Source organism: Macaca fascicularis, chromosome 4, assembly GCF_037993035.2.
Source record: "Macaca fascicularis isolate 582-1 chromosome 4, T2T-MFA8v1.1".
In the NCBI taxonomy this organism is placed as follows: Eukaryota; Metazoa; Chordata; class Mammalia; order Primates; family Cercopithecidae; genus Macaca; species Macaca fascicularis.
In genome coordinates, this window is record NC_088378.1 from 171,131,407 (window position 1) to 171,158,095 (window position 26,689).

Here is a 26,689-nt window from a genome sequence, read left to right on the forward strand (position 1 = left end):
TCCTCGGCATCAGGGGTGAGGTCCAGTGTGGAAGAACTTTGCAAGTCTTTCCCCCGGACCTGACAGCTGCCCTGCAGAATAAGTGCTCGCCCCCCAGAGGAGGCATAGCTTGGTGAAGTAACTTGCACAGAGCACATGCAGGTAGGTCGCTGGGATGGAGTCTGAATCTCATGTCATGGCTGCCAGAGCTTATGCTGTTCTTACTTTCTTGGTCCATTCAACCTCTCTCCATCTTTTCTGCCCTTACCCCCTTTGTTCTGCTTCCCCTCTTCTTTGTTTTGCAACACATTTTTCCTACCATTATCTCCCTTTGAAGGAACTTAACGTTGCCTCCGAGAATTGTTGACACTTGCCCTTTGTCAACCAGGTGACACTGGGACAGGTCCATCTCATGCACTCCTTCTGCCACCCCCAAGGAGGGAATGGGGCTTTGTCAGCAGTCAAAGCTGCTGTGCTGGGGGCTCCTGGCTATGTGCCAGGCATCATGCTAGGCCCAGTGAAGCCTGCAGTGAGGTATTAAGTGGATACCAGCCTGAGCCCTAACTTGGCCAACTGGAGGATACTGTGCAGTGCTGGTGTGGGGGCCGGGAGTCACCATTCTGACAGCCCATGCTCAAGGACACAGCAGTGAGCACAGCACACTACTAAGGGCTCAGTCAGGAAAGCCTGGCCGGAAAGGAAACAAAATCATTCGTTAAATGGACTAACCCTTTTGTCTTTGCTTAATGGAATAACTTTGCCTTCTTTTGACTTATTCTGTCTGCCTGCAGAAAGGAAATCTGCTCTCATTTAATGGGCTATCAGTTGTTGGTGTTGCTGAGGAGGGGGCAGTCCTCCTGGCCTTTGCTCTCAGGAAGGACAGACAGCCACACAGAGCAGACCCCGAAATCAAATGAGAGTCCTGATTAACACTGAGGCCCCCAGGGTTTCCTCCTTTTCCCAGAGATAAGGCTGGGGCTTCCTCCCCTGCCACAATCAGCCAGCTGTTTCAGGAGCCATTTTCTCTCCTCTGTGATTACATTTATTTTGTCTGGTACAATTTCGTGTTATTTAAATCTTAGGGTTTTAAAATGGCCTTTCCCTTCTGAACCGCTTGTCCCGTGGCCCTGGAAGTCTGGAGGGCCTGTCCTGACATCACGTGCTCAACATTCAACAGCGCTTTTCTGTTCCAAGCTTGCCTCCCTCCCCTAAGCTGAAATAAATCAAAGTTGGTTGAGACTCAGTCGCAATAAATCAAGACCTGTCCAGAACTGGAGCCTGCCCAGTCAAAATGTCATAGCTTGGCTTTCACTGAGGATTAATTAAAGGCCTAATATAAAGCCCAGATGTGCTTCAGAAGAGTAGCAAGCTGCCTGGTGGCTGCATCTCCCCAGGTTTCTGCCCACCCAAGAACATGGAGGAGGACAGAAAGGCATCCAGGGTTGGGAGGGCACTGGAGGGGAGGGAGGCACCCATAAGCACATCCAAGTGAACTTTATCTAGTTTGGGGAAAATAGGACAAGCTTTCCAGCAAGGCAAGAAACAAAATCTATGTCAGACTATGTGTGTACAGCATTTAAAGGGAAGGAAAATGTAATGTATCAGAAGGTGTGCTTTAATTGAGGAGACAAAAGAAAATGAACCAAGTAAAGAGGTTTCATTGTTTTAAAAAAATGCAGTGAGATTAATGTCTGGTTCCTACTGAACTTGTAAAGCTTTTAGACCAGAGAAGCTGTGTAGATGAAACACTTTTGAGATATTTTTATTCACAGAAAGTTGAATTAGATGGGGATAGCTTTTGGATTAGGATTTATCCAGTTCTTCCTTTAGTTCTACACAATTCCATATACTCAACAAAAGGGTGCTTAATTAAATTCCCATTGAAGAAATTCATACAAAAAGCAATGTGCAACATTAACTAATTCTCCATATGTACCAAAGTACTGCATTTGAAGTAGGAAACAAGAAACAATGTATATTTCAAAACCCTATATCATGATCATATTGTTATATGACTTTAAAATTAAATTTTACCACTATTTGTAGAAATTTGATTCTGAAGTTGGAAAAAGAAGACATCATCAAAGACTAATAAATCCAAAATTTTTTTTTTGTGGTAATGTGTATACTTTCCTAACTTGAATATCTGTAGATCAGCTATTTAGAAACTTTGTAAATAAAACAAAGTGAATTTACTGATTGCTGTGCAATTTATGATAGACATTTGATGCAAATAATTGGAATATTTTGATAGATATAAATAGGTTTTTTGTGACTAGGAGGGCTTGCTATTTTATACAGCCTATCTTTATGTTAACATTAAGCTTTTATCCTTGGAAAATTCAGCTTTCCCCAGAAGATACTTCCTCACAATGTTATATTGATGTTTAAATTCTAGACCTGAAAATTTTGTTAATAAACAATAGTATATGTGCTGAACAGATTTAAGAAAAATGTTATGGTTTAATTCGAGTAATCAGAGTGTTCTTACTTGTTATTTGACCCAGATATTTAAGTGTGCAATCATATTTACTTGTGAGGAATTTTTAGAAGTCCATTGGCCTGTTAGTAGTCAAATTGTGAGTGGTCATATATAGTGTCTTACTATTTTTTTATCCTATATTCAGCTTATCTTGAGGTTGAAGTATCAATTTAAATGAATTTTAACATACCTGTGCGATTTCCCAGAAGCAGGAATTTCACCTGTTTTCCAGATGTGTTACACATTTCTATTGAGGTTACTGAGGACTGGTAGATCATTTTGGGTTATTAAGGATCTAGCAGCATGATACTTTGTTTTGTAAGGCCTTTCCTCTAGGACCCTTTGCTTATTTTAGTCAATAATATAGAAAAAATAATTTACTACAAATTTACATTTCCATTAGTTCAGATAATTTATGTTTTTAGAAGGGTTACTGTGTCATGCTTTATTGCTTAGTCCATAAATAACTTTTGTATTTACCATTGCCTTTTATTCTATATTTTAGTTTTAATAACATCAAGTGAGAATGAATGGCCTAGGACAATGTGTCTCCAGAATGAGGACTGGATTTTAAGAGCAAGGAAATTTAGATAAATAAGCTTGCCCCATTGCCCATTTTAAATACTCTTGCATACTTAATTCTCAATATGCCGAATTAATTACACACTTCTAGAACTTGGAGCCAGTTGGCATTTGGTAAATGGCACAGCATATGTGATATTTTCCCCCAGATTTTTTAATCCATTAGGTTGTTCTTTTGTATTTTAATTTTGAAGTATTTTCATGTTTAAATACAGCTGTATCCTTTACCATTGCACAGAAGTCATCTGAGCACCCACAGTAGCCCTTCTCCCTGTCTCCCCTCTTTGTGCCTGTGGCCTCCATAGCAGTAACTGATTACTTAATGTTTGTGTGTTTCCCAATTCAGATAGATTACTGGTTTGTTCGGGGCAGAAATGGCGTATTTCATTTTGTTTCTTCAGTGTCTAACTTAGGAACAAGCACATAGGATGAACTCAGTATATGCTGACCGACTGGCTGAGCAAAGGCTGGTATGTGATAGTTAGGGATAGTTGGGTGAGTCATTGCCATGACATATCAAAGGCCACAGTAGAGTTCTCTGAGCTTCAAAAAAAAAAAAAAAAAAAAAAAAAAAACTCTGTGGGAAAGAGCAACAGAATTTTCCTAGCATATAAGTATTTTTGGAAGATGTGTTAACTCTTTGTATTTGGATCCCTTTTATTTTGTGGAAACCATAGTATGTGGTCTTCAACTGATCTGAAGGAGTTACTGCAATTCCCTAATATAGGTCACCTGACCTCCTAGTATAATCTTTTTCATCATATATTTTCCTTTTCTATGCTTTTTTTGTTACAATGAGATGAAAAGCTGACTTAACAGACCTAACGTAGTTTTGATCAGTGTGAGCATACGCATTGTTGCAGCTAACACTACCTGTGTGAGCAAGAACATCTCATTACCAAGCCCGAGTAGTAACACGCTGTTAAAATTCAGAAAAGGCTCACTTTAAGAGCTTGCCATAGTCAAAATCAGAATTATGTTCCACAGTCGTGGAGAGAAACATATCTTAATTAGCACAGGCCAGTTCTGTAGCCCGAAATATTGGGCACCAGGTGGCAACTCCAGGCATGCTTGCCCCCAGGAGCTGAGAGCTGGGAGCCAAGGAAGCAGGGAGCCACCTCTGACAGGCTCACGGGAAAGCGGGTGTAGGTACCCAACGGCTGCTTATACTCTGCTACCAGCGCTTCGCCTTTCTCTGATTTGGATGGTTGCTGAAGACATGCATTTCTTGCTAGTAAATGTATTAGGAAGTGGCCTGGGAAGGAAAAAGTTGCAGCATAACTACTTTCTCCCTTGCATGGTAGTGAGTGAGCGCAACATGTTGGCATAAGTGAGTCATCTGAAACACTGTGAGTGACACCATCTAGAGCGCTTTTCTGCAGTTAAGGCAATATACATTTTCAAAGTATAACATTTTAGACTAGAAGGTACACTTAGAAATTGTCTACTCTGATTAGACGTGGAAATGAAGACTGAAATAAGTCACTGATTTATCCAGTGTTAGAGAGCCAGAATGAAACAAAATGACCCAGCAGCTCCTTTGGCTACTGGTTTTTCCTTTTCACTGTGTCAAACTGCCTCTTCTTGTCACATTATTTGAAAGATTAGTAGAAGTTGGACATAAAACTTCATGATTAGTTTCTGACAATACATCAAGCCATGTGCTTGTCATATGTATACTTTTTAATTTGTATATTATACTTCAGTAGAAGTTATCTTAAAAACTTCATGACTTATGAAATCTGACGTCAGACTTACCAGCAGGGCTCTTTATCAACACATTTTTGATCGTAATGAGGGCTTAGCTCTTAAAGTTGAAGTGGTTGTAAAAAGATGGGTTTCATTGGTTCTTGTGTGTTATGTGCTAACATATCAGACATTTAAAACTTTTTTCCTGCACACACTGTTGACAGTGTTCACTGTAGGCTCTGCATGATAACGCTTCTGATTGTGACATTTTAGCAGCATCTGCTCAGGAGCCGTGGCCTCAGAGTGGTGACTGTGTTCTCTTTGCTGTACTTCTTCACTGCCAAATTCCAAATGATGCAGCCTTTAATAAAGATTAGGTCATGTTTACAAAACAGTCTGAGCTAAGATTCCACTGAAGCCTTAGGAGATTGTTTTTTGGCTTTGAAATTTAATGTTTTTTATAGTGAACTTATTAAAACTTCTACTTTCTTCCATAATTTCCTGGAAAGGCCCACAGGCTCTCTCTCTCGGTTCAGTGCAGCTACAGCACCAGGCTTTCTTGGTGAAGGTCTTCTCTCTTTAATGGTGTCTACTCCTTAAAAAGTTCCATGGGTCGCCTTTATTCCACTTTGCCATATCAAGCATTGTAACTGCTACTCATTTTAATCCCCTTAGCCAGGACGCATGGGGACCATGGTCTTAAATTTTCTCCTAGTAATAAAGTTAGATATTACTAATTATGCCAGTGCCTTCTGATGGATCAAAGCATCCAGGAAAAAGAAACACAAATCAAAACAAACACTGATAACATTTAAATCTGACATTCTAAGTAAGATTGGAGAAGAAAACGCCATAAATGACTATCTGTTTACCGTGTGCCTGGTGTGCTCACAACAGATATCTTACCAGCTGCCTAGACAGACAGGCAGGATGGATGGAGAAAAGGAGGAAGAGGGAGAGAGGAAAGCAGGAAGAAAGGAAGCTTTCTTTCTGACTTTATTCTCCCATTGCCACTTCTATTATTATTAGCACAGAGGAGCATTTATAAGGCAGGTGAAAGCTCATGAAACACTGTTATGTACGTTATTTCATTTCGTTTTATGACATTTATCACCGTTGTAATTAATTCATTATTTGTGCAATCCATGATGTAAGTTCCATTAGGGCAGGAGCCACATCTGTCCTGTTCATTGGAAATCCCCAGCCACTGGCACACTTTCTCGCCCAGCATAGGCTGGTAGGAATATCTCTTAAACCAGTACACAATGGGATTTGATTCTCACAGCACCTTCCTTTAGAGTGTCGTCTCCCCGCAGGAGGTTGTTCTGATCCCCCAGATTACATTGGCAACTCATTCCCAAGCTTGCATTGGATCCTGTTCTTTATTTTGTAACTGACAGGACACTTGTGGTTAGTTGTTCAAAGTCTTTCTTCCATGCTAGACTGTAAGGTCAGAAGGGCTTGACTGGTGTGCAGTTTTCATTGCTGTGCCCCTACAGACTTAGGGACCGGTAAATGCCCTCCAAACAAGGAGGGTGGGAGCTATTGTTTTGTCCATCTTGTAGAAAAGGAGGTTGGACCCTAGGAATCGAATGGGCTGATGGTAATCACATCACTTGTGGTTAAACATCCTGGTACCAGAACTGTCTATACCTGCAAGCATGAGTTTCCTCATCTTAAAGAGACTCAACTAGGCAGTTTCTAAGATATCTTGCAATTCTGATTTTTAAAGTGCCAAATAATTTAATTTAGAAGGTTATTTTCTTTAGTAAACTTTAGTAAGTTTTATTATGGCCTGAAGCCAGGGGAAAGGCCTCGAGGGTCTCTTCCGGGGTGGGATTTGCCACTCAGTGGAGAACCCTGAGCAGAAGAGGGGAAGGAAGGCCAGGATAGGTGTCCAGGATCGCAAGGGTGGCCATGGAGTAGATCCAGCCTGTGGGATGCATGAGATAACCTCAGTTATCAGGAGCTGCTTTTCCGTGAAAGGCTGTCTAGGGATCATTCAGCATTGGACAGGTCGTGTCAAGGGATGAAAAGAGGTTGGTTAATGAGTACATACATAGAGTTAGTTAGAAGAAATAAGTTCTAGTGTTTGATTGCACAGTAGAGTGACTATTGTTAAGAATAATTTATCGTGTATTTCAAAGTAGTTGAAAGAGAAATGAGATGCTCCCAACTCAAAGAACTGATAAATGTTTGAGGTAAACAACATTCTTGGCCGCTCATTTTCATTCTTTATTACAAACTTTGTTTCTTCAGCCTGTCCCTTAAATATTGGCAAGATATATGATTTATCCAGGTCCCAAAGCTAGAGGAGGCAGAACCTGGACTCCACACAATTTAACCAGGCTCTCAACCCCACATAAAGCTTCCTTTCCAGGATGCCATCCTTGGCCTCTGCTGTGGGCCGAATTTTGCCTCCTACCCACAACCAAACTTTAGATGTTGAAGTGCTAACCCCTCATACCTCAGAATGTGACCATATTTGGAGATAAGTTATTTAAACAGGTGATTAATTTAAAATGGCCATTAGGGTGGGGACTCATCCAGTAGGACTGGTGTCCTCATGAGAAGAGGAACAGACCCCAGGAGTACCTGCACACTGAGGAAAGGCCATGTGAGGACACAGAGAAAAGGCAGCCATCAGGCAGCCGAGATGAGGCCTCAGGAGAAACCAAACCTGTGGCATCTTGATCTTGGATTTCCAATCTGTGGCACAGCAGGTACAGCAGCCCTAACCAACTAAGGCAGCCTTCCCCTCCCTCGTCCAGACCTCTTTTTGTTCACCTGCTGCTCCTCCCGAATCTCCCACCTTTATTGATATGAGGCCCATATACGTAGTTGTCCTTGCCCCAAAACTGGGAAGTCAGCCTACAGTCCTGCCCTCCTCTTCCCTACAACACCAGCAGTGAGCCCTGCCCTTCCCAGAGACATCAGTCACATCCCTGTCTCCCTGTTCGTCCCTATTGTATCACCTGTGATTTGGAACCTGGTTATCTTTACCTGGAAAAAGACTCGCAGTCAGTCTGCCTGCAGTGTAGACATTTGATATCACTTGTGTTTGTCAGTCACACTTTGATGGGACAAAGTCTGTACCACCGTCCAAAAGGTAATCCTGCCCATTTATTCCTTTGTTCAGATTTCTTCACAATAAAATCTAACTTTGGTACAACCCCTGCAGCACACCAACACCTTCATGATCTGACTGCTCCCACCTCACGTGGGTCCTGCCTCACATGGCCCTCACCTGACACCCGCTCTCCTCCCAGCACCGAGCCCCCTTCCCCGCTGTCAGATTCCCCGGGTTTGCTAGCCGTCTATACTTTCTTACATGCTGTCCCCCCATTCTAAGTCACCTTCTCCTTTGCCCATTTGTCCACTCTAGTTCCCACCAGACTTTGAGGTCCTTACTGTGAGGACTTTGTCCTTCCCTCTGATTATTCTCACCACTTAGTTTGCAGTAAGTGCCTCACGAATGTTATGGAGCAAATAAACGAACGTGGCCTTAGCTCAGTGCTTCTCTAAAGGCAGCAATTTTGCCCCCAGGAAACGTTTCCAATGTCTGGAGACAGTTTTTAGGGGGGAGTGCACATATCTAATGGGTTGAGGCCAAGGATGCTGCTAAACATCCTCCAATACACAGGACAACAATGAATGGTCCAAGCCGAAAGGCCAAGAGTGCCAAGTTTGAGAAACTCTGCCTTAGCTCCAGCCCTTCCATAATCATCTTCAAGCCAAGCTCTCTGCTCCCCTAACTCTGCTTGTGCCTTTATTGGAGCTCTTAGGAAATTCCTCTTTTTCCTTTTCCATATCCTTCATTTGATTATGCTCCTGGAGGTCAGGAATGATGAATAACTCAGCTTTGCATCTTCAGTGCCTGCACTGTGGCTCAGTAAGTAATAGCTGAGTAGAAGAATGGATAGGGAAAGAAAGGAGTGGGAGAAGGAGCTAATGGCGTGTTTCACCTCTTTATGTTTTAAACTTAGGTCAGCTCTGGATCTATCTCTGTATCTAGTGGTTCTGGTTAGAAACAAAGAGAGGGGCCAAGTGGTGAGTAAACTGAGAACTATGTACAGAACCTATTGGGCAGGATACTAGTTTCAAACCGACAGTGCATAACTGGCATGCATGTTCATTTTGTTACTCATCTCTATTCGATAATGACTAGAGTTTATATAGAAGGTAGGAAGAATAATCATGTAAAACACGTCTGTCCAATAAAAGATTCTGTAATGATAGAAATGTTCTTTATCAGTGCTATTCAATACAGTAGCCCCGGCCACACATGGGTATTGAGCACTTGAGTGTGGCCTCTGCACCTGAAGAGCTCAGTTTTTAATTTTATCATTTTAATTGATATTATCTTAAATGGTCATATGAGGTCACTGGTTACCTTAATGGGCAGTGCAGAGCTGAAGTCTGTTTTCAGGCTGACCCCACTATACGTGATCGTCTTGGGAGTGTTTTGTTAAGCTTGTTACAGTTCATTTTGACCAGAGGAAGATAAAACGAAGGTTTAAGAGAAAATGCAGTGGAGAAACGGTTCATCTTTCCAAGAAACCCTAGTGTTCTGAGTCACATTGTGAGTAAATGGTGGACGGAAGGCAGGTTTAGCTGGGCAGTCATCGAAAATCACGAAGGGCAAGCTGGGTACCACACCCTCAGGCGCTCCCCAAACTCATTGCCCATTGGATGAAGTTAGTCCAAGTGCCAACTCATGCCACAGCAATGCCTTATAAGGACTTTTAAATCCTGTCTTACCTTTGAACAGGTTCAGAGTGTGCTGTGTTCAGATGGGACGGAATATGAAATAATTCTAGAAGATATCCAACCTGTTGATAAATTATAGACCCTGAAGGGGGGCAAAGAACATCTTTTGTCTGGAATTTTCTTGGAGGGGATGTGATTTTTGAGGGTAAGATTTTCAGTAGGTAATAAAGTAAAATCCCATACCTCAACTAATAACTATTTCCGAAATGCCTATTGCTGTAACCTGAGGATCTATAGACACTGGGGGCACACCTAAGAGTACTCTTAGATGTAACGCCAAACTCCATGGAGCTCAGTCGTTTGTATAAAACAGCATTTTTTTTAAAAAAACGATTGTTTGTATTACTATCCCATTTCTCTCTAATGCTTTTGACAAAATATCCTATGGTACTTGATTTATGTTTATTCCCTTACTGGATATCTGATTGTGGAAATAAAAAAATAGGTATAACATCTCACTCTCTATGTAACAAGACAGATTTAGGTGAAAATGAAGATAAATGCGTACTCTCACTTTGAAACTGTAAAGAAAGCACTAAACAGTATTTAAGATATTTAATACCAGTATTCATTATTGTTCTGTCAATGTTTTAATATTATGAAATGTTTTAATATTAAAATTAGGTAGTTACTTAAGGAAGGAATAATTTTCCATAATACTGTCCTACTAAATACCCCTATAATATAAAACATAATACAAATACCTATAACATAAAATATGAAATATACTTCAGTCTAAAGACCCTTTTGCTTGTAACTACACCATCATTCTTCCATTGGAATTCCCCCTAGCTTTTCTCAGAGTGGCAGTAAGATCAGATTAGAAGTGTGAGTAAAATATTATTGCAATCAATTAAAGCATTAGGCTCATAAATTGATCAATAATTTTTCGAGAACACGATAGGTCATGATTTCTTTTCGTTTTGTTGAAGAAAAATGTGATAGCTAAGATGAAAAGACATGTTTATTTTTGTGTCGGGTATTTTGTGATTAGTTAATTACATATTTTCATCAGTTCCGGTGACCTCTTGTCTCAGCTGCATGTTGACTTTCCCAACTGTGTCTTCCATCCTTCTGGCCGCAGTAAGAGAAACCAGATTTTGCTTAGCCCCTCCAGGCTCTTTCTTATCTGACTCAGGAGCGCCTCCTGCCAAGGGGTGCCTGGCAAATAATAAACCCAGAGGTCTCCATTTTTGTAAGAAGGTTCATGGCAGGTCAGTTATTTTTCAGTATATTTTTTTAAAGGCGTGGTTGAGCTAATTTAATTTCTTCTGTTCATTAATTTCTCTCCTTTCACCTCCACCCCCTCTGAATAAACGGCCCTTCACACGAGTCCAGTGTAGCTTCAATACACCTTATTCACACTGCCTTTTATTGCAGCTGCATTCCAGCCAGCTGGAGGTGGCCCGGCTGCCTCAGCTTTCCCGATTTAGCTCTGGAAATGATTTCAGCATGGCAAAAACTTTTCACTGGCCAATTTGGAAAACAGGATTCAATTTGTGAAGAAAGCTCAAAATGGCAACTGAGAATGAAAAAGAGGATGGAGAAGGTTGCAGCAGCAAAGCAGTAAAGGAACAGAGATGGGCTGGGTGCGGTGGCTCACACCTGTAATCCCAGCACTTTGGGAGGCCGAGGCAGGAGGATCGCCTAAGGTCAGAAGTTCGAGACCAGCCTGGCCAACATGGCGAAACCTTGTCTCTACTAAAAATACAAAAGTTAGCCGGGCATGGTGGTGGGTACCTGTAATCCCACCTACTGGGGAGGCTGAGGCAGGATAATTGCTTGAAGCCTGGAGGTGGAGGTTTCAGTGAGCCGATGTCATGCCACTGCACTCCAGCCTGGTCGACAGAGCAAGACTGTTTCAAAACAAACAAACAAAAAACAAAAAAACACAGATATGAGAAACTGTCCTTCTCTCCTCATGCTCCTTCCTTCTTCCCGACTGGGCCCCCATTTCTATTCTCTTAAATTGAGGTCAGGTGGGAAGGAAGTGGATGGGGAAGCTGCAGCCAAAAGCCAGTTCTTTGCCTCGCACTTTTGTTGCCCTCTTTGGGACTTCTTTTCTTGGCCCCAGCTTAATTACAGGACTGATACAAACAAGAAGCTAGTGTGGAACTCTGCACAGGCCGCTGGAGAGGACCAGGCAGTGGTGGCCAGGACTGGGTTCTGTGCAGAGGTCTCATCTGGGAGCAGCCGTAAGAAGGGGAAACTGCAGCTGCAAGTCAGAATGTGTGTCCAATCACAGTAGGCCAGGGCATCAGCTGTTCCATTGACACAGCTGGGGTAAAAAATAGTAACACCTTCTTTTTTGCGAACACCGTGCACCTAAAGCCACTCTGCTGAATTTGTGTCTGTCTGTTAGATCCAATAGTTATTTTTTAAGTAATTCATATAGGGAGTTAAAAGCTTAATTAAGGCTGGGTGTGGTGGCTCATGCCTGCAATCTCAGGACTTTGGGAGGCCAAGGCAAGTAGATCACCTGAGGTTAGGAGTTTGAGACCAGCCTGACCAATGTGCTGAAACCCCATTGCTACTAAAAATACAAAAATTAGCCAGGCATGGTGGTGCACACCTGTAATCCCAGCTACTCGGGGTGCTGAGGTGGGAGAATTGCTTGAACCTGGGAAGTGGAGGTTGCAGTGAGCCGAGATCATACCACTGCACTCCAGCCTGGGCAACTGAGCAAGATTCCGTCTCGGGGGCGGTGGGGGGAAGCTTACTTAAAAGTGGATTTATGGTGGTGGGCTTTGGTAACAGATTTGTTACTGAAATGCACTACAGACAGACAGATTCCAGATTCCCAAGGCTGATTGATTTCAAGTCTAGGGAAGACATATTTCTAGGTAAAAGCTGTATGTGTGTTATGGCTTTCTCTTTGGATATATATTTCAGTCTCTCCCAAGAGAAAAGAAATGTCATATTTAAGTATGAACATACTTTAATAATAGGTGCTACTTATATCTCTACTATGTTGTTTCTGTTCTATGGGATTTGTGGTATAAAAATAAGTACATTATTTATCGTTTTTCTTAAGAGAACACTACATTTTGAATAATTCCAAAAGCTTGTGCTACCTTCAGAAGTTAAACATGGATCCTAACAATTTGTATGTGTAGCCATATCATGAAGACGTAACTACTGAATGTTTACAATCGATGGGATTTGTGGAGTTCTGTGGCCTCCTTGGCAATTTCAGCATCTGGAAGAGGTGTTGATGTTGTCATGTGATCTCAGCCCTGGATCCTCACCTGTCTCCTAGCCCAGTGGTTATCAAACTTCTAGTGTGCATTGGAATGACCTGGTCGTCTTGTTAAAACACTGATTTTGGTCTTCACTCCCAGAGTTCTTGTTTAGTAGATCTGGGTAGGACCCACGAATGTGTGTTTTTAACAAGTTCCCTGGAGATACTGATGCTGTTACTCTTGCTCTCACATCTTGAGAATGACTGCCCTAGTGGTTCATCCTTATCTTGACCCAACACTAAGGAAGTGGTGACCAAGTTTTAAAAATTAGCCTCTCTTGTTAAATTAGGAGATCAAATACTTAATACTAAATGGCAGTTTCTTTTAAATAACTTGGAAATTTTCGAATCCTCCAGTACTGCCCCTGTTTTCCAAATTAGCATAATCTATTCTAGAAGTTCAGGGATTAGGCTAGAATATGAATGGGCTGGGCCCTTGTTCTGATACAGCCATTCATAGCACTAGCTTATTTCATATCCCAGCACATTAAACTCCTCTGCTTTGGCCATTAGAGGTATATTGGTTGGATTTGTGACAGCACGGTGTGCCCATTTAGACATGAATTTATTTCTCAACCCTTCTGAAGACAACAGTAGTGAGGATTTGATTTGATAGAATGACACTGAAAATGGAAAGGAAAGGATGAATGAAAACGACCTGTAGAGATGGAAACCATGTGGTTTGACTAATGCCCGTGTGGGAGAGCACAGGAGAGGAAAGAATCAAAGATGACTTTATGTATCAGACCAGGAGGATAGATGGCAATACCATTAAAAATCAGTAGTTGACTTTGTGACAGAAAATAAGGTTGATTTTTAAAATATAAGTCCATACATTTGTAATTGGTTGATTTTCAACAAGGGTACCCAGACAAATTAGTGGGGAAAGAGCGTCACAAAAATTAACTCAAAATGAACTCAAAATGATCCTAGCTGGAAATATAAGTGCTAAAATTGAGGCATCAACTGTTCACATTGACATGGCTGGGATAAAAAATAGTAGCACTTTCTTTTTGAAAACATCATTGAACCTAAATCCACTCTGCTAAATTTGTGTCTGTTATTTTTAAGTAATTCATATGAAGTGTTAAAAGCTTAATTAAAAGTGGATTTATTGTGGGCTTTGGTAAAAGGTATGTTACAGGCCGATTCCAGATTTCCAAGGCTGATGGATTGAAAACACAGACAAGAAATACTCTTCTTGAACTTTAGTGAGGCATAGCCTTCTTAGATATATAACATCTAAAGCACAAGCAACAAAAGAAAAAATAGATAAAATGGACTCCATCAAAGTTAAAAACTGTTCTGATAGGACACCATCAAAAAAGTAAGAAAGCAACCTACCAAATGGGAGAAAACATTTGCAAGTCATGTGTCTGATAAGGGGCCAGTATCAGAATGTATAAAGAACTCTTACAACTCAAGAATAAGAAGACAAATAACCTAATTAAAAATAGGCAAAGGACTTAAATAGACATTTCCCCAAAGAAAACATTCAGCGACATGAAAGGACATGCACGTGAGTCATTCAGGAAATGCCACTCAAAACCACAGGGAATACCACTTCACACCCACCAGATTGGCTGTGACAAAAAAGACAGACCATAGCAAGTATTGGTGATGGTGTGGAGATATTGGACCCCTCATACATTGATCGTGTAAGACAGCTTAGCCACTTTGTAAAGCAGTTTAACAGTTTCTGGCCGGGCGCGGTGGCTCCCGCCTGTAATCCCAGCACTTTGGGAGGCCGAGACGGGCGGATCACGAGGTCAGGAGATTGAGACCATCCTGGCCAATACGGTGAAACCCTGTCTCTAGTAAAAAATACAAAGAACTAGCCAGGCGAGGTGGCAGGTGCCTGTAGTCCCAGCTACTTGGGAGGCTGAAGCAGGAGAATGGCGTGAACCCAGGAGGTGGAGCTTGTGGTGAGTCAAGATCCAGCCACTGCACTCCAGCCTGGGCTACAGAGCGAGACTCCGTCTCAAAAAAAAAAAAAAAAACAACAAAAAAAAAACAGTTTCTCGGTGTTCAATATAGGCACATATTTAAGATAAACGAAAACATATGTCCACATGAAAACTTGCACAGGAATCTTAGTAGCAGCATTATTCACAATAGCCAAAAAGTGGAACTTTTGGTAGAATGATGTCCTTTAATTCATAAATGGATAAATAAAATGTGATTCATCCATATGTCATATTATTCAACCATAAAAAGAAGGAAGGAAGTACTAATGGACACTGCAACATGGATGAACCTGGAAAACAGTATGCTAAGTAAAAGAAGATAGACTCAAAAGGCAACATATTATATGATTCCATTTATATGAAATGTCCAGAATACGTGAATCCATAGACACTGAAAGTACATAGTAGTTGCCATGGGCTGGGTACCAGAAATGGGAACGACTGCTAATGGGTGCAAGGTTTCTTTACGGGTAATGAAGTATTCTAAACTTAGGTCGCGGTAATGGTTGTGTAACTCCCTGAGTTTACTAAAATCAATTTAATTGTACGTGAATTATATATCAATGAAGATTTTTTTAAGTAGAAAATCTCTAAAGAAACCAAGAATAAATGCCATGGTAAAATCCAGTGGATGTTTGGAAGTTGGGAGAGAGGCCTGTGCCAGAGGGGAACGTGAATCTCTTTGCATAGAAGAGTAGTTGAAGCCATGGAAGTGAATCAAGTGTCCAGGGAGAATGTGGAGGGAGAGCGGTGAAGTTGTTGGAATGCAAAACCTGGGAACACGACTCTTTTTTTAAGGACCAAGAAGTTAGAAGAATGATTGAGAGATAAGGAAGAAACCAGGGTGGCACAGAATAATGAAAGTGAAGGAAGAGAGGCAGGTTTACAGAATAGGCAGTCACAAAGGGAAATGCCATGGAATGACCCAACATGCCACTGAGTTTGATGTTTGGGAGGTAGTTGTTTTTCATATAGATCCAGTGGAGGTGGAAGCCACATACCAAGTTTTAATGAGTGTGTGGAGAATGAATGAAGGCTGAAGGAAAGTAGCATAGTCAGCCCTTTGTTTTTGCATGTTCTGCATCCGTGATTCTACAATAAAAAATAACAATACAGCAAAATAAATAAATTATATATATATATTTATAAATATATATATTTTTATATATATATAAATTTTAAAATATTGACCAGGTGCAGTGGTTCATACCTATAATCCCAACCCTCCTTTGGGAGGCCAAGGTGGGAGTGCCCAAGGCCATGGGGGCACACCTCTTGATGTGAGACATGGAGTCAAAGGAGATTATTTTGGAACATTAAGGCTTAATGACCACCCAGCTGGATTTCAGACTTGCATGGGACCTGTAGCCCCTTTGTTCTGGCCAATTTCGCCCATCTGGAATGGGAACATTTACCCAATGCCTATACCCTCATTGTATCTTGGCAGTAACTAACTTGCTTTAGATTTTGCAGTCTTCTAGACAGAAGGGACTTGCCTTGTCTCGTATGAAACTTTGGACTTGGACTTTTGGGTTAATGCTGGAATGAGTTAAGACTTTGGGGGATTGTTGGGAAGGCATGATTGGTTCTGAAATGTGAAAGGGACCTGAGATTTGGGAGGGGCCAGGAGCAGAATGATATGGTTAGGCTTTGTGCCCCCACCCAAATCTCATCTTGAATTATAATCCCCATAATCCCCACGTGTGAGGGAGAGACCAGGTGGAGGTGATTGGATCGTGGGGGTTGTTTCCCCTTGGGGTTCTTGTGATAGTGAGTTCTCACGAGATCTGATGGTTTTACAAGTGTTTGGTCATTCCTCTGGCCTTCTCCTTCCTGCCGCCCTGTGAAGAAGATGCCTTGCTTCCCCTTTGCCTTCCACCATGATTATAAGTTTCCTGAGGCCTCCCCAGCCTTGGTGAACTGTGAGTCGATTAAATCTCTTTCCATTATAAATTACCCAGTCTTAGTAATTATAACAGTGTGAAAACATACTAATACGGAGAGGATAGCTTGAGCCCAGGAGTTTGAGACCAGCCTGGGCAACACAGCAAGACCCCTCTCTCTTCAAAAATAATAATAAAATAGCCAGGAATGGTGGCACATCCCTGTAGTCCCAGCTACTTGGCGTGCTGAGGTGGGAGGATCGTTTTAACCCAGGTAGTCAAGGCTGCAAACAGCCATGATGGCACCATTACACTCCAGTCTAGGCCACAGAGCCTTTGTCTGAAAACAAAACAAAACAAAACAAAAAAACCTAAAAACTAAAAATACAGTGCAACTATTTATATAACATCTACACTGTATTTAGTATTATGAGTAATCTAGAGATGATTTAAGGTATATAGGAGAATGCATGTAGGTTATATGCAAATACTATACCATTTTATATAGGGAGTTGAGCGTCCTTGGATTTTTGTATCTGCAGGAGGTCCTGGAACCAATCCTCTGTAAATACTGAGGGATACCTGTACAGAGTAGTTTTTAAGTAATTTGGGAGGAAAAAGAAAATAAATTGCTGAGGGTTGAAGAAAGGTTTTGTTTTTGCTAATGACGATAACATTGTTTAGAAGGGCAAATCTTAAGATTTAAAGGCAGAAGGAAAGGAACCGGTAGAGAAAGATGATTGATAATGAAGGCAGAGCAGAAGAAAATTCATAACAGAGTAAAACTCTGGATCCAGTTATTATAAACATGTGGTGCCTCATTCTCACCTTCACAGCTCTTTCTTCCTATTTTGGAGGTAGTCAAACGTAAATATGTGTACATTTAGTATAAATTTGGTATAAGTTCAGTATAAATTTGGATTTTTTTACTTAATGAAAAATATACCTAGAAACGTTGATAACTTGCAGTTTTGTAAAGTGTTTCCAAATCTGTGGCCTTCTAGCACCTGGAGTCTTTGTAAGATCCCCCTGGTTGGTACCCTGAGCTCAGAAGCCAGCGCTGCCTCTTACCAGCTTTGGCAAAATTGTGTAAACCTCTCCAAGTATGCGTTGTCATCTCTAAACTGATAGTGATGTCTACCTGCAAGGTTTTTATTACGATTATCAAAAAGGTATTATTGAATAACATATATAGCTGCTCAGTGGTAAAGAACAGGACCTACAGTAGACTTTCGTGGGTTTGAATCCAAGGCAAGTTGCTTACCCTCTCTACATGTCTGTTTTCTCATCCGTGAAATGGATCTGATGAAAGTACTTATGTCATGTGGTGGTGAAGAAGAATAAATGAGAACATCTGTGTAAGTGCAGAGTCTGGCACATCTGTAAGTTTGCTCAGCAATTGAAAGTAGAAGCAGCAGTTGCCAGCACTTTTACTACTACTTAGAGTAAAAATGCTAAGAGCAAATAAGAAAAAAATCTGCCACTTGTTAATAAGAGCTAACCAATAAGAATGAGTTCTACTAATTTAATCATTTTTCAAATCAAAGCTTGGAGCTGCTGGGATAAAGTTTATTATTTGCTAAAAGAGTCAAATCTAATTCTTATTATAATAACCAGACATTATTACCTCTGACACAGAAACTTTAGTGTTTATTCCCTGAGTCACTGGTGTTGATAAATATAATAAATATTGTTTTTATTCTTGATTTTTAAAAATCAGTATAATTGATTAAAATGAAATAAGTAAAGTGGCCATTGTTCCTTACAAAACTGCTCAGTAAGATGCACTTACAATCTGTTTTTTATTGAGAATGCTATTAGTAATTCTAATAGTCTATTTTTTATTAAGACTACTATTAATAAAGTAACTATTAGATTTATAGGCCCCTGTAAATGAAATGTCTTAATAATATAAAATCTACTTGCATTCACAACAACAGGGTCTCTAATTTATGTTTTATTTCCATCTATGATATGTGACGTTTTTTGATTTATCACAGAATAAAATTGGTGTCATTTCTGGTCAGTCTCATTTTTTATTGATATTTAGTTGTTACAGTAAAATTCCAACAGAATTACACAACTGAGAAAGAATGATTTGATAGGTCCTAAAAGTATATACCCTAATGGATTTCTAATGGAGATTGAACTTGATGGCAGTATGCTAAGTTCTTGAAGTTGGAAATTAATGTTATATTTTAAGGGGACATTCTTGGCATTGCTTTTACCTTTTGGGAGGAGGCGAGGAGGAAAATCATAACTTTTCTTCTTTTCTCAGACAAATGACCAAGCAGGAAATTTTTTATGAATTACAGAAACATTCAGATTGAATAGCATGCTGCGATTCCCGGCTCAGTCACTTTACTTTACCCTGCCCTTCGCATTTCTACAGACAGCAATAATCAGAGCGGTCTGGGAACCACTCAGTCTGTGTCAGTGCAGCCTAGTGAGTTCAGAAGACTCCTTTGTTTTGAGTTGTGGAACAAGAGGAAAGGGTAAAATTGGCCCCTCTGCCTGCGGCTGGATGCAGCATGGTATCCCAGGCCAGCCTGCCGCTGCAGTAGTTTAAACAAGGTTTGTGGTCTTCACTTTCCATACCACAGGAGGAGCGATGTCCCGTAGGGAATAGCAAGTAGATGGCAACATCAGACACTTAAACGTGGGAAGCGAGCAGCCCACAGACTGCCAAGGTGGACTCTGCCCTCTGATACTTAGGGAACCTCGGAGACCAAGGAACAATCACGACATTGTCACGTTACATTCCACTGTGATCTTTATAAACTAAAGCATAGTGTCTTAACACTGTGAAGGAACACTGCCTCGTTCTTTGCCTTTGTAGTCTCCAGCCAATGTCAGTTTAGATATATCCCTCCCGTGGTTTCTCCTACTCTTCCTTGGTATGAGAAAGTGAAATAAAGTTCAGATTAAACATTTCACTTCTTTACTGGGATTTGTGGCACATTAATTTGATATATGATAAAGATAAACATGCAGACCAGAGAGTAAGGGGGAGAATCCACTTATTCTAAGATAGCTTTTCTTTGTCAACTTCAAAATGAGAAATAATTATATTTATCTCTGTAACATGGAGATAACTAGGTTGTAAATTAATTTCCATGCAGGCTTTTCTAATAAATTACAGAATTTTACTCTTTTCCAGAATCAGAAGTCCAAAATTGGCATCTCTGGGTCAAGTGCTCTGAGCCTTCTGACCTTGTTTCTCTATAACAAGGACTTTATCCCCTTAAATTCATAAATTACTTAAAACATCCTTTTAACATCTCAGAGGAGAGGTGCCAGATTGCTTAAATATCTCCTGTTTTATCAGAGTGCTACATTCATTTTTCACTCATTTCAATGTAGTTTCCTCCTATAGTTAAATCAGCATTTCAAAATTTAACATTGAGTTAGGGAGCGTATAGATAAATGATAGAACTTTGTGACTGAAATAGATAAATCTTGGGCCACTGCCAGTAGATAAATAATGTCTATTCAAGCCTTTTAGAAGTGATCAGCTACGAGGTCGAGCAGCTCAGGGCACCGTAGCCTAATGCACTTTTTAATGAGTAAATCATTGCTAACTGGTGTGCTCATAATTTAACTCCTTTTTAAATATACTACCCATGGGTTATGCCCCTAAAATGCAAGTGAGGTACCCTAAGGTCCAGAAGGGGACTGGGAACATTTACAAATGAGCGTGACACTGATGTGAACCAATGGATTATTTGCATTCCACTGCTTCAGTTATCACTTAATGGCTGCAGGCTCTGATGGCAGGCCTGTGGACTGTGTTATGTTAGCCTCAAAAATAAATGCTAATATCTGTGAAGTTTTCACATTCCCCACCATATTTGGTCAATTGTACTAGCTTAGCCCCTCAAGGGCTGCCAAGAGTCTTGTTGGCAAAAATGCCACTTTGGTGAAGACATAACTGACCACCAGTCCTATTTGTAGACTTTCCCTGGTTAACGCTACATCATTTCCTCCACTTAGAACTCTGGGATTTGTGCTTTTTATTAAGTGTGATCATTTGAGTTAAATATAAATTGCCCTGTTGTATCATATTTCCCTTTGTTGGCAGTGTTTTAGTCTTTGGATAATTCTCTCAAGGGAAGTTCTCAACTGTATAAGTTTAATGAATGGTTGTATTGATCTGCTTTTCACATAGATATTTGATTGGGTACTTGGGACCATTTGGTAGAAAAGTAAGATATATAGGGTGGAAGGAAATGACTAATTCAGGTTCCTGTATGTGGTTTAATTGTGGCTCCTTTTCCTTACATTGAGGCTCTTGATCTGATTGTAATTACATGAAATCAAAATCTTTACTAGTTAAAAATTGTATAATAAATATTATATAGGAGGCCATGTTCATCTATTCTAAATGAACTGGGATTAAAACTAGGTAATAAATTTTGTAATGATTGGGAAATGCCTAGTTTTGATTAAATAAACATGTACTAATGTGTTTGAGTTTATGCCCTTTATTTGGTTAATAGTGAAACAAAGTATATGGGGTCAAAACTGCTTTTAGATATATTTAAATTAATGTTAAAATTTAAATATTCGTGTTTTAATGATGAATTCTTTTTATTGCTTGGCTCAGTATACAAAATAGTTTGTACATTTTTAAGTAGGAGGAAATGTCTCTCTTTAGGTCCTGGGGAGCTGACTCGTCGTGCTGTGTTTGCTCCTTAAATATGTATGTGTGTAAAAATTAAAGACTTACCTAGATTTTTTTCAGCAAAACAGGGTTTTAGAGCTCATATACCTGAGAGTATTTCTACCTTTTAAAATCTATGATTTTGTAATATATGTGGAAAGTTCTTTTTATTATTCAAATTGTCTTTAAGGTATTTAATTTGTTTAATATTTTATTACCAAATTTTAAAATCCATTAATCAATGTATAAAAAAGATAAATGGACAATTGTGATTTCCATAAAATTATTTTTTATTTATTTTTATTTATTTATTTTTTTTGAGACAGAGTCTCGCTCTGTCATTAGGCTGGAGTGCAGTGGCACGATCTCGGCTCACTGCAACCTCCGCCTCCCAGGGTCAAGCAATTCTCCTGCCTCAGCCTCCCACGTAGCTGGGATTACAGGCGCACCTCACCACACCCAGCTAATTTTTGTATTTTTGGTAGAGATGGGGTTTCACCATGTTGGCCAGGATGGTCTCAATCTCTTGACCTCATGATTCTCTCACCTCGGCCTCCCAAAGTGCTGGGATTGCCACTGCACCCGGCCCATAAAATTATATTTTTAAAGAAATCAAAGTCCTACCTATGTATTTATTTTTAATGCCACAAATTGCATATATGCAAAAAGAGTAATCCTTTTCTCTAGGAAATGGCTCGTGCTCGCCCTGCCAGCATACCTGCCGTATGAGTTCCTGTGAGGAGCCAGGCTGGATTACACACACGATTTCTTCTCATCCTCACCACAATCTCCCGTGATAGAGATTTGTCCTGTTTTACCAAAGGAGAAAACTGGAGCTAAGCCTAAAAAAAGACCGGGGAATTCTGAACTTGGATAATAATGAGTTTTCTATTATGTCATGTTGCCTTATCCTTATAAATCCATTAGATAATGACTTCAGGAGAATATGACACAGAATTTAAATCTCCTGTCTGTGGCCACATTAGTGCTTATTAAATAGTCAGCAGTAATAATTGTGTTTGGATCCTTTTGCTCACTGATCCTCCACTAGATACTGCTTACGACGTTGTGTTCTTAAGGTTGGATTTTTTCTTTTTTCTTCCTTAACTCCATATGTAAAGTCCTTCATTTAATTATTTCTCTCTCTTCTTTTTAATTGATTCTGTGTCATGATCATTCTAATTGCAAAATATGGAACCTTGTACTTAACTTGTCATATTATTCTAAGAGCACCTCTCCTTACACTTTGATTTATTTCATTCTAGCTGTTTATTCATATTTGAGTGTATACAGATGTACTTATGTACACACACACGTATATCCTTGTGCATGCTCAACTAAAATGGGAATTTTAACCAATATTTGCATTTCTAAGCAATATTATACATCCATTTTTAAAAAACCAATTAAATAGCTCTTTGGTGCAATACACTGAGAGTATTGTATGTGAGTTTTCTCTGCCTCCAGCTCTGAGGGACCAAGGGCTATGAAGAATTCTCAGACCCCAAATGCCTGCTAAATATGCTGAATTTAGACAGCATAAACTGTATGTTCCAGTTTGAAAATGCCACACCATGTTTATAAGCCCATGCCTACTTTCGTTGATTTAGGAAAGAAGTTCTAAAAATAAAACACCACAAATAAACCTACTTGCATGTGTACTTAAAAATAATCACTTAGATTATCTTTTGTGGACCAAGAATTGGTGACTTAGGACCTAATCTTGGGAAAACTCTATAACTTTTACTATAGCTTGCAAGACTTTGAATCTTACTGCTGTCTGTGGTTCTGGAAGGTTTTGTCTGCCTCCTTCTAATGGTAATTCTTACCAGATCTCTCGCTGACTGTTGGTCATCTTGCCAGATCTTGAGTGATGTCTTTTGCTTCATCCCGCTGTGCATCTTGCAGGAAAGCAGATGCTCTTGGTCATTTAAGTAATCTGAATCCTGTTATTTCCAGTAAACTCAGTTGGATTTCTGGGATGAGAATTGGAGCAGTCCTGTTGAAAAACTGGAATGAGAGATGAGAAGTTTGCTGAAAACAGAACATTTTTTTGTGTGTGGATTGATTTGTCTCGTATACCTGCCTTGTACTTTAATCACATCTTTACAGTTTAAAATAGAACACATTATTTCTTCAGATTCACTTATTTTGACTACATCAGTAATGCTCTTACAAGGCTACATGACAGATTTATGGTGACATGCTTTAGGCAGTTCAAAATTTCTTAAACCTATATTCAGCCTCTTTTTTCCTAGAAAGTAAGTGATCTTAATTTTCAATCTTTCTTTCTCTTCAATCTTTTAATGATTTTTTGGTGGGGAGGAGTCTTGTAAATTAGATTTTTCAAGCTTGGCTACCAGTGGGTTAAAATATAGTATGAAATATTATACTTTCTCCTGTTTTATTTTGTCTGCTTATTTGTTTCTCCCATGTTCTCAGCATACATTCCAAGTTTATTGTCTGTATCACTTGTTCCATTTCTGCAGGAAAGGCGCTTTTCTACTTGTGTTTGGTCTTTTAAATTTATCTATGCCCCCACTTCTCTCCCGCCTGTTTTTAAATTAATAGTTGAATGTCTTTTTTACTGATGACAGAAAAACACCTTTTTCTAACATTTCCTCTTCATCTCGGAAACGCAGTGCTGGAATGATCTTACTTTTGGTGCAGTCTATTATTTTCAAGATACTAGGATTTTCTTCTTTTTGTTTCTTTATCCTGGATTTCTACTTTAATATTTCATCAACAGTTCATACCCTTCTTTCTAGTTTAATTTTACTACTAAGTACCCATCTGTCTAGTAGTGGTACATATTTACTTACTCATTTCAGTCATTACCTAAATACAGGCAGAGACATTATAATGGGTAGGCAGTGTTTGACATTTCCAACTAGATATGGCCATGGTTTCTGCTGCTGAAGTTATCTTTGTTTCTAAAGAGTTTTGAAGTCTGTTAATGGAGGTTAGTTAGAATTAGGAAAATATTAGGATCAACTATATTGCCTTCTGCTTTCACAGTGAAAGGTAGCATGTATGTGTACACTTGCTGGTTACCGTGGCAGAAATACCAACTCTAGAAGCTATTTGGATGTTAACCACAATGGCTAGGAACCAAAGCAGTACACTCAGAGTGTGAGGTAAAGGAAGAGTACTAAGCAGTGTTGAGTTAAACAAGAGTAGTAAGCCCCCAACGTAACTCACTTACATTTTAAAAAAAAAATGTCTTTGTTATTATTGTTTTAGAGACAAAATCTTGCTGTGTCACCCAGGCTGGAGTTCAGTGGCACGATCAGGGCCTACTCACCCTCAAATGCCTGGGCTCAAGAAGTCCTTCCGCCTCAACCTCCCGAGTAGCTGGGACAACAAACACGCACCACCATACCTGGTGATTTCTTTTCTAATTTTTTGTGGAGATAAGGTCTCGTTTCATTGTTCAGACCGGTCTTAAACTCTTGGCTTCAAGCAGTCTTCCCACCTCAGCCTCCCAAAGTGCTGGGATTACAGGTGTGAGCCACTGTGCCCAGCCTCAACATTTTTATAACAGTAAAACACTTCTGCAACTTTACCTTCCTCTTCTTTTTATTTTCACTGTGTGCCTTTCTACTCCTGTAATATAAACTCTATTTAAGAAATATTCATCGTCACTTATCATTATTCATTCTTCTCCCAAATCAACTCAGATATACGTTGAATAATAAAATCAGTTTATTGTCTCTCCCATCGTCTTTGTTAAGGTGTCAAGTTCCCTTAACATCTCGTATGTAAGAAAGACGAGGTCGTGAGTTCTTGAAGCAATATAGGTCGTGCCTCTTATACCCTTAAACACAGTATCAGGGTCCAAAAATGTTGTCATCCTAGAAAGGCTGTACTACTAGTGCCTGAAGTAACTTTCCATCTCTCAGAACCCTCTCTGAGGTCTCATACACGATGTTGAGATCAGATCTTACTATATTTGAGGACAGTTTTTAGAGATGCTTTAAAAATACAACAGATGTCTGAGTTGGTTATTCTGGCAAGAGTCAGCGGGTTATTCTGTTAGCGTGATTACCATCCAGTACTACAGATTTCAGTACTGCTTCAACACGGAGGAGTAAAAGTCAGAAAATCTATAGTGAAAGGCACTTCTCTATATTATCTCAATATTCTTTAAAAAAAAAAAAAAACACCTTTGGTAACACAATAAGAAGTAAGAATAGCTTTCTGTCTTCAAGAAATATTGAGTTTTTAGCTTAACATAAAAATGCCTATATTGGCTTGTAATTCTGTTTTATTTAGTGTAAAAGTGCCCATATTGGCTCTGAAGTCACTTGAAGTTTACTCACCCAGCAAGCTTGCCTCCTGAGCAGGTGAGCGTTCGGCCTGGGCAAGGGGTGCGTTTATTTCAAAGGTTTCTGAGAATGCTGATAGATTCCACCACCTTTCTTAGTAGCCCGTTTAATGTTTTTTCTTCTTGTGCTCAAGTCCTCCTCACTTACATGTAAATGTTGTGCTGTATTTTATACCCAATTTTAATTTTTACCTGATCTTAATTTTGTTTAAATAGAAAATAACCATATCATTACTTTCTTTTCCACATGTGTAATGAAATTTTGGAAATAATCCTTGAATTCTTCTTTTTGATCTTTATTGCAACTTTGTATAATCATTTATTTAGCAACTATTTAAACAATACCAGTCGTTTAGTGAAACTCTTTTTTCACTCTGGGGATGGATAACACCATGAATACAACAGAGCCTCTGCCTTCCCTGGGCCCACTGTGTCACAAAGAAACATGCTTGCAGAAACCGAGTATAATCACTGGTGGTGAGGGTGATGATAGCTCAGGGCCCAGGTATATTTAGAAAAGGCTGAGGCTGTTTCAAACCTTGCTTTCTATCATTTGCTTTTTTGAGTATATATGTGCTGGGAAAATCTTCACCCTTTTAGAGTCTTTTAAATGATATTCTTAAGTGTTATTTTCTGTATATCCTATCACTTACTGTACTAGATTCTGTAGAAAATACACTCTATTCATTTATACTTCATATTTATATTTACTTATAATTAATATTTTAGGTATTAAATAATTGTTGTTGAGTATTAACATGTGCATTTGCATTTTGCACCTCCCACTTCTGTAAATGTTACTTTCTTTTTTCCACACAAGCAGATTCCCACATGGCCAGCAGGAATGGTTGGGCCCACCTCACAGGAATGAGTGTCACACGTCTGTATCTGTGTGCTTTGGGCACATCTGTAGAGCCAAGAGTTCCCCTTTAGTTGCTACATTTCTGAGGGTTACCATCTCACAGAGGCTTTGAGAAGACCCATAGTTGTAAAAACGGAAGGAATGATTTCGTGTCGATTGTTTTGCCTAGCTAGCTTAAGGGCTTTTTTTTTTTCTTTTTTTTTTCCTTTTTTTTCTTTTTTGAGATGGAATCTCATTCTGTCGC

The 26,689-nt window shown here is 39.7% G+C and overlaps 1 protein-coding gene across 5 annotated transcripts in view; it reads left to right on the plus strand.

Moving 5' to 3' along the window:
• GMDS (GDP-mannose 4,6-dehydratase) overlaps positions 1-26,689 on the plus strand; it is a 632,819-nt gene that overhangs the window by 334,025 nt on the left and 272,105 nt on the right. Inside the window, exon 8 of one of the 5 annotated variants that reach the window (XM_074038945.1) lies at positions 21,944-22,687. The exons of the other annotated variants lie outside the window; for them this stretch is intronic. Coding sequence (XP_073895046.1) covers positions 21,944-21,985 — 42 coding nt within the window. The 3' untranslated portion in view covers positions 21,986-22,687. Of the gene's footprint in view, positions 1-21,943; positions 22,688-26,689 lie in introns of those variants that run through there. 5 annotated transcript variants of the gene reach the window in all.